The 8,715-nt window shown below is 55.6% G+C and overlaps 1 protein-coding gene across 1 annotated transcript; it reads right to left on the bottom strand.

Annotated features, from left to right (window-relative positions):
- Positions 1 to 584: 584 nt before the first annotated feature.
- On the bottom strand, positions 585 to 8,413 carry LOC147094643 (dual specificity protein phosphatase 14-like). The gene is made up of 2 exons (XM_085973943.1): positions 8,385 to 8,413; positions 585 to 1,268 (listed from the first exon to the last, which is right to left on the bottom strand). The coding sequence occupies exon 2, from the start codon at positions 1,261 to 1,263 to the stop codon at positions 601 to 603; it is 663 nt and encodes a 220-aa protein (XP_085830069.1). The 5' UTR covers positions 1,264 to 1,268; positions 8,385 to 8,413; the 3' UTR covers positions 585 to 600.
- Between the last annotated feature and the right edge of the window lie 302 nt (positions 8,414 to 8,715).

The raw sequence follows: 8,715 nt of genomic DNA, 5'->3' as shown, positions 1-8,715 counted from the left end.
AGTTAGATATATTTCTTAAGGCTAAAGGGATCAAGGGATATGGGGAGAAGGCAGGGACAGGGTACTGAATTTGGATGATCAGCCATGATCGCATTGAATGGCGGAGCAGGCTCGAGGGGCCGAATGGCCTACTCCTGCTCCTATCTTCAATGTTTCTATCCAATATCTGTGCTGGGACCAGGTGTGGACTTCTGTGTCCTCGCTGTGAGATCCCCAGTATCGCCATCGGGATAAGATCTGATCACCCGTGCCCTCGTGGAGTGAGGCAACTGGGGCTCGGAGCCCTGACCAAACCCTCCAGACCAGCGTCCGAGACCCTCGGGCTGCCCGCAGAGGTGGGGGAAGGAGGTGGGATGGTGGGAACAGACACAGCCTTACGGGAGCTCACCCTCTGCTCCTTCCCCCCCACCCCGGCCTCGTAGATGGGATCTCTTGTGCCAGTTTGGTACCAACCTTCAACAACTGAGGCATCTCCCCTTCTGAAGTTTTATTTTTCCATTAATCCACCTGTTTTTGTTATTACTCCCCGCCCTTCCCTCCCTCCCTTCCCCACCCACCCCCCCGCCAAAAACATCAGACGTAACTCTCTGTCCTTGCGTTTTATCTAAAGGCCCAGTACGGGATAAGTCCCCGCGTCTCCTTCTCGTAAAGGTCGGGCACCATGCCCACGGGCGAGGGCACCATGCGGACACTGTTCTTGCCGAAGAGGCGCTTCTCGTAGTCGATGAGCTGGCGCCAGAAGCCGAAGTTGGGCCGGATGACGGGCCGGCGGGCCTTGACCCAGTCGTGGGCCTCCAGCAGGTTCTGCTTGTGGTGCTTCATCAGGTAGGCGATGCAAAGGGTGGAGGAGCGGCTGACACCGGCCACGCAGTGCACCAGCGTCCGGCCGTTCCTCCGAGCCACCTGGTGGATCTTGTCCGCCACCGTGTCGAAGTAGAGGGAGAGCGGGGCGTGGGGCAGGTCGGGCAAGGGCACCTTCAGGTACTCGACGTCCGGCCACTGCGGGCTGGCAATCTCCACGGTGGCGTTGACGATGCAGGTGACGCCCCGGGTGACGACCGTGTGCCGGTTGGCCGCCGCGTTGCCGCCGCTGAGGAAGAGCGAGGGCGTGATCTGAGCGATGCCCCCCAGGGTGACCAGGGCGATGCCCACCTGGGGCGGAGGCGACCGCCGGAACAAGCCGTAGCTGCGGTAATTCATGGGGGAGGCGGCGCGAGGTCGGGTGGTCGAGTCTGGGCGGAGGTCGGCAACGGCACTGCTCATCGAAGCTGCGGAGGGGAAGAAGAGAGAAAAGCAAAAGGCGGGAGAGATGCGTTGGAAGGCTGGCCGACCCTGCCCTCGCACCTTGACCCCAATCCTGCCCTGACCCCCCCGAACCCCGACCTCCTTCCCTAGTCACCAACCCCGCATGACCCCAACCCTGTCCTCCCAACCATGACCCCAACACCAACTTCGCACACTTCCCCAACCCGATTTATCACATAACACGCTCCATCTCCCAATCCTTCAAACCTCTTCATTCCCATCCCTCTTCATCTCCCAACCCCTCAATCCTCCATCCCCAGTCCCTCAATCCTCCATCCCCAGTCCCTCAATCCTCCACCTCCCAGTCCCTCAATCCTCCACCTCCCAGTCCTCAATCCTCCATCCCCCAATCCTCCATCCCTCAATCCTCCATCTCCCAAACCCTCAATCCTCCATCTCGCAGTCCCTCAATCTCCATCCCCAGTCCCTCAATCCTCCATCCCCCAACCCCTCAATCCTCCATCCCAACCCCTCAATCCTCCATCCCCAACCCCTCAATCCTCCATCCCCAACCCCTCAATCCTCCATCCCCAAACCCTCAATCCTCATCTCGCAGTCCCTCAATCCTCCATCCCCAGTCCCTCAATCCTCCATCCCCAACCCCTCAATCCTCCATCCCCAACCCCTCAATCCTCCATCCCCAACCCTCAATCCTCCATCCCCCAACCCTCAATCCTCCATCCCCAACCCCTCAATCCTCCATCCCCAACCCCTCAATCCTCCATCCCCAACCCCTCAATCCTCCATCCCCAACCCCTCAATCCTCCATCCCCAACCCCTCAATCCTCATCCCCAACCCCTCAATCCTCCATCCCAACCCCTCAATCCTCCATCTCCCAATCCTCCATCCCCCAACCTCTCAATCCTCCATCTCCCAACCCTCAATCCTCCATCTCCCAAACCCTCAATCCTCCATCTCCCAACCCCTCAATCCTCCATCTCCAACCCCTCAATCCTCCATCTCCCAACCCTCAATCCTCCATCGCCCAGTCCCTCAATCCTCCATCCCCAGTCCCTCAATCCTCATCCCCAGTCCTCAATCCTCCATCTCCAACCCCTCAACACTCCATCCCGGTCCCTCAATCCTCCATCTCCAACCCCTCAATCCTCCATCTCCTCAATCCTCTATCCCCAGTCCCTCAATCCTCCATCCCCAACTCCTCAATCCTCCATCCCCAGTCCCTCAATCCTCATCCCCAGTCCCTCAATCCTCCATCCCCAGTCCCTCAATCCTCCATCCCCAGTCCCTCAATCCTCCATCTCCCAGTCCCTCAATCCTCCATCTCCCAGTCCCTCAATCCTCCATCTCCCAGTCCCTCAATCCTCCATCTCCCAGTCCCTCAATCCTCCATCTCCCAGTCCCTCAATCCTCCATCTCCAACCCCTCAATCCTCCATCTCCCAACCCCTCAATCCTCCATCTCCAACCCTCAATCCTCCATCTCCCAACCCCTCAATCCTCCATCTCCCAACCCCTCAATCCTCCATCTCCCAACCCTCAATCCTCCATCTCCCAACCCCTCAATCCTCCATCTCCCAACCCCTCAATCCTCCATCTCCCAACCCTCAATCCTCCATCTCCCAACCCCTCAATCCTCCATCTCCCATACCCCTCAATCCTCCATCTCCCAACCCCTCAATCCTCCATCTCCCAACCCCTCAATCCTCCATCTCCCAACCCCTCAATCCTCCATCTCCCAACCCCTCAATCATCCATCTCCCAACCCCTCAATCATCCATCTCCCAAATCCTCCATCCCCAACGCACTTCCCACAAAATTCCTCAACCCCACCTACCCACCGTCTCCCCATATCCCTCACCCCATGTAGACTTTCCTCACAAACCCCTCTATTTACCCCACGGGCACCGACTCTCCCCGGGGTACGGGTCCCCATGGGCACCGACTCTCCCCGGGGTACGGGTCCCCGCGGGCACGACTCTCCCCGGGGCACGGGTCCCTGCGGGCACCAACTCTCCCCGGGGCACGGGTCCCCGCGGGCACCGACTCTCCCCGGGTACGGGTCCCCGTGGGCACCGACTCTCCCCGGGGTACGGGTCCCCACGGGCACCGACTCTCCCCGGGGCACGGGTCCCCGCGGGCACCGACTCTCCCCGGGGTACGGGTCCCCGCGGGCACCGACTCTCCCCGGGGTACGGGTCCCCACGGGCACCGACTCTCCCCGGGGCACGGGTCCCCGCGGGCACCGACTCTCCCCGGGGCACGGGTCCCCGCGGGCACCGACTCTCCCCGGGGTACGGGTCCCCGCGGGCACCGACTCCCCCCGGGGTACGGGTCCCCGCGGGCACCGACTCTCCCCGGGGTACGGGTCCCTGCAGGCACCGACTCTCCCCGGGGTACGGGCACTCTATCCTGCTCCCTAGGGTGATACTGAAATACGCAGAAGGTCCAACACGGAAAGAGTCCATTCAGCCCAACCACACCCTGTTCCAGTTCAGCCCTACATGTGAGAAAAAACCCTATCCCTTGAACCCCTTCCCTTATTCCACCTATCCAGTCTAATCTCAAATATTGATCGTGTGTCTGCCTCAATCACTAACCCAACAGTGAATCCCACAACCTCACAACTCTCTGGTCAGACCCCTCTGGAGTAACTGTGTTCAGTCCTGGGCCCCCCACCTCAGGAAGGATATATCGGCCTCGGAGGGGGAGCAGCGCAGATTCCCCAGAATGATACCCGGGGCTAAAAGGGTTAAATTACGAGGACAGGTTGCACAGACTGGGCTTGTATTCCCTCGAGTTTAGAAGATTAAGGGGTGATCTAATCGAGGTGTTTAAGGATTCGATAGGGTCGATTGTGGCAAAAACAGGAAGACAGATTATTATCTGAACGGCAATAGATTGGGAGAAGGGGAAGTGCAACAAGACCTGGGTGTCCTTGTGCACCAGTCGCTGAAGGTAAGCATGCAGGTGCAGCAGGCGGTTAAGAAGGCAAATGGTATGTTGGCCTTGATAGCGAGAGGATTCGAGTACAGGAGCAAGGATGTCTTGCTGCAGTTGTACAGGGCCTCGGTGAGGCCACACCTTGAGTATTGTGTGCAGTTTTGGTCGCCTTATCTGAGGAAGGATGTTCTTGCCATGGAGGGAGTGCAGCGAAGATTCACCAGGCTGATACCTGGGATGGCAGGAATGACGTATGAGGAGAGATTGGGTCGATTGGGCTTATACTCGCTGGAGTTTAGAAGAATGAGAGGGGATCTCATTGAAACTTATAAAATTCTAGCAGGACTAGACAGACTAGATGCAGGAAGGATGTTCCCGATGGCGGGGGAGTCCAGAACCAGGGGTCACAGTCTAAGGATAAGGGGTAAGCCATTTAGGACAGAGATGAGGAGGAATTTCTTCACCCAGAGATTGGTGAACCTGTGGAATTCTCTACCACAGAAGGCAGTTGAGGCCAATTCATTAAATATATTCAAGAAGGAGTTGGATATATTTCTTAAGGCTAAAGGGATCAAGGGATATGGGGAGAAAGCAGGGACAGGGTACTGAATTTGGATGATCAGCCATGATCTCATTGAATGGCGGAGCAGGCTCGAGGGGCCGAATGGCCGACTCCTGCTCCTATCTTCAATGTTTCTTTGAGAGAAACTATTCCCTCTGGTGGGGGGGGGGGGGGGGGGAGTCCAGAACAAGGGGAAATAACCTTAAAATCAGAGCCAGGCCATCAAGCCCTTTCTGTCCGTTAACCAATCCTCTATCCGTGCTACTATATTACCCCCAACCCCATGAGCCCTAATCTTGTGTAACAACCTTTTATGTGGCACCTTATCGAATGCCTTTTGGAAACCCAAATATACTACATCCACTGGTTCCCCTTTATCTACCTTGCTAGTTACATCCTCAAAGAATAAATTTCTCAAACACGATTTCCCTTTCATAAAACCATGTTGACTCTGCCTGATCATGTTATGATTTTCTAAGTGACTTGATACCACTTCCTTAACAATGGATTCCAGTGCAGTAGTACTGAGGGAGTGCTGCTCTGTCAGAGGGGCAGCACTCACTGCACTGTCGGAGGAGCAGTACTGTGTCAAAGCCCTTGAGGAGTATAGAAAGTGCAGGGGGGTACTTAAAAAAGAAATTAGGAGAGCAAAGAGGGGGGGGCATGAAAAAACACTGGCGGGCAAAATAAAGGAAAATCCCAAGGTGTTTTATAAGATATATTAAGGGCAAGAGGATAACCAGGGAAAGAGTAGGGCCCATTAGCGACCAAAGTGGCAATCTGTGTGTAGAGCCGGAAGATGTAGGTGAGGTTTTAAATGAATATTTTGCATTTGTGTTCACTATGGAGAAGGGCGATGTAGGCATAGAAATCAGGCAGGGGGATTGTGATATACTTGAACAAATTAGTATTGAGAGGGTGGAGGTACTAGCGGTTTTAGCAGGCTTAAAAGTGGATAAATCCCCAGGCCCAGACAGGATGTATCCCAGGCTGCGTGAGGCAAGGGAGGAGATTGCAGGGGCTCTGACATAAATTTTCAGAACCTCTCTGGCCACAGAGGAGGTACCAGAGGACTGGAGAACAGCAAATGTAGTACCATTATTCAAGAAGGGTAGCAGGGATAAACCAGGGAATTACAGGCCAGTGAGCCTAACATCAGTGGTAGGGAAATTATTGGAAAATATTCTGAGGGACACAATTAGTCTCCACTTGGAGAGGCAAGGATTAATCAGGGATAGTCAGCGTGGCTTTGTCAGGGGGAGATCATGTCTGACCAATTTGATTGAATTTTTCAAGGGGGTGACTAGGTGCGTGGATGAGGGTAGTGCAGTTGATGTAGTCTACATGGACTTTAGTAAGGCTTTTGACAAAGTCCCGCATGGGAGACTGGTCAAGAAGGTAAGAGCCCATGGGATCCAGGGCAATTTGGCACATTGGATCCAAAATTGGCTTAGTGGCAGGAGGCAGAGGGTGATGGTCGAAGGTTGTTTTTGTGACTGGAAGCCTGTGTCCAGTGGTGTACCGCAGGGATCGGTGCTGGGTCCTTTGCTGTTTGTAGTGTACATTAATGATTTAGATATGAATGTAGGAGGTATGATCAGTAAGTTCGCAGATGACACAAAAATTGGTGGAGTGGTAAATAGCGAGGAGGGAAGCCTCAGGCTACAGGACAATATAGACGGGTTGGTTAGATGGGCAGAACAGTGGCAAATGGAATTTAACCCTGAAAAGTGTGAGGTGATGCATTTTAGGAGGACTAACAAGGCAAGGGAATACACAATGAATGGTAGGACCCTAGGAAGGACAGAGGATCAGAGGGACCTTGGTGTGCATGTACATAGATCCCTGAAAGCAGCAGGACAGGTAGATAAGGTGGTTAAGAAGGCATATGGGATGCTTGCCTTCATTAGCCGAGGCATAGAATATAAGAGCAGGGAGGTTATGATGGAGCTGTACAAAACGCTAGTTAGGCCACAGCTGGAATACTGTGTGCAGTTCTGGTCGCCACACTATAGGAAGGATGTGATTGCATTGGAGAGGGTGCAGAGGAGATTCTCCAGGATGTTACCTGGGCTGGAGCGCTTCAGATATGAAGAGAGACTGGACAGGCTGGGGTTGTTTTCCTTAGAGCAGAGAAGGCTGAAGGGGGACCTGATTGAGGTGTGCAAAATTATGAGGGGCATAGATAGGGTAGATAGAAAGGAGCTTTTCCCCTTAGTAGAGGGGTCAATAACCAGGGGGCATAGTTTCAAGGTAAGGGGCAGGAGGTTTTGAGGGGATTTGAGGAAAACCTTTTTCACCCAGAGGGTGGTTGGAATCTGGAACTCACTGCCTGAAAGGGTGGTAGAGGCAGGAACCCTCACAACATTCAAGAAGCATTTAGATGAGCACTTGAAACGCCACAGCATACAAGGCTAGGGACCAAGTGCTGGAAAATGGGATTAGAATAGACAGGGCTTGATGGCCGGCGCGGACACGATGGGCCGAAGGGCCTCTTTCTGTGCTGTATGACTCCATGAGGGAGCACTGCACTGTCAGAGGGGCAGTACTGAGGGAGTGCCGCACTGTCGGAGGATCAGTACTGAGGGAGTGCCGCACTGTCGGAGGATCAGTACTGAGGGAGTGCCGCACTGTCGGAGGGTCAGTACTGAGGGAGTGCCGCACTGTTGGAGGGGCAGTACTGAGGGAGCGCCGCACTGTCGGAGGGGCAGTACTGAGGGAGTGCCGCACTGTTGGAGGGGCAGTACTAAGGGAGCACCGCACTGTCGGAGGGGCAGTACTGAGGGAGCGCCGCACTGTCAGAGGGACAGTAATGAGGGAGTGCCGCACTGTCGGAGGATCAGTACTGAGGGAGTGCCGCACTGTCGGAGGGGCAGTACTAAGGGAGCACTGCACTGTCGGAGGGGCAGTACTGAGAGAGTGCCGCACTGTTGGAGGGGCAGTACTAAGGGAGCACCGCACTGTCGGAGGGGCAGTACTGAGGGAGCGCCGCACTGTTGGAGGGGCAGTACTGAGGGAGTGCCGCACTGTCGGAGGGTCAGTACTAAGGGAGTGCCGCACTGTCGGAGGGGCAGTACTGAGAGAGTGCCGCACTGTTGGAGGGGCAGTACTAAGGGAGCACCGCACTGTCGGAGGGGCAGTACTGAGAGAGTGCCGCACTGTTGGAGGGGCAGTACTAAGGGAGCACCGCACTGTCGGAGGGGCAGTACTGAGGGAGTGCCGCACTGTTGGAGGGGCAGTACTAAGGGAGCACCGCACTGTCGGAGGGGCAGTACTGAGGGAGCGCCGCACTGTCGGAGGATCAGTACTGAGGGAGTGCCGCACTGTCGGAGGGTCAGTACTGAGGGAGTGCCGCACTGTTGGAGGGGCAGTACTAAGGGAGCACCGCACTGTCGGAGGGGCAGTACTGAGGGAGTGCCGCACTGTCGGAGGGGCAGTACTGAGGGACCCCCTGTCTCTGCCCAGTTGCCCGCATTTCTGCCCATTTGCCCCTGTCTCTGTTGCCCCCATTCCTCTTCCCAGTTACCCCTGTCTCTGCCCAGTTGCTCCTATCTCTGCCCAGTTGCCCCATTCTTGCCCATTGCTCCCATTCCTGGGTGAGCTGATGCCCTCTTACCTGCCAGACAGCTCACACAAGGAGGGGGGTATGTTGCCAGACAGCTCACACAAGGAGGGGGGTATGTTCAATTACAGCTCCCTGGATCTGTCGCTCGCCGACACTTCAAACAGCCGACAAGTGGAGAGGGGAGGGGGCGGGACAAACAAACAGGCCGTCACCCTGGCAACCGCGTGGGGGGCGGGGCCAAACCACCGGACGAGGGGCGGGGCCAAGGTAAAGGTCCATTCATAATTAATCAAAAAAACACACACACGCAACAGCGCGGGAAAGAGAAATTGAAACGAGCAAGTTGAAGATAACTCCGGGAAACAAACTTTCTCAAACTCCT

This window comes from Somniosus microcephalus, unplaced genomic scaffold, assembly GCF_052327205.1.
Source record: "Somniosus microcephalus isolate GS21.2 unplaced genomic scaffold, FLI_Smic_1.0 unresolved_chr1, whole genome shotgun sequence".
Lineage (NCBI taxonomy): Eukaryota > Metazoa > Chordata > Chondrichthyes > Squaliformes > Somniosidae > Somniosus > Somniosus microcephalus.
The sequence above is the reverse complement of the archived record's forward strand: the minus strand, read 5'-3'. Positions and strand labels throughout refer to the sequence as shown.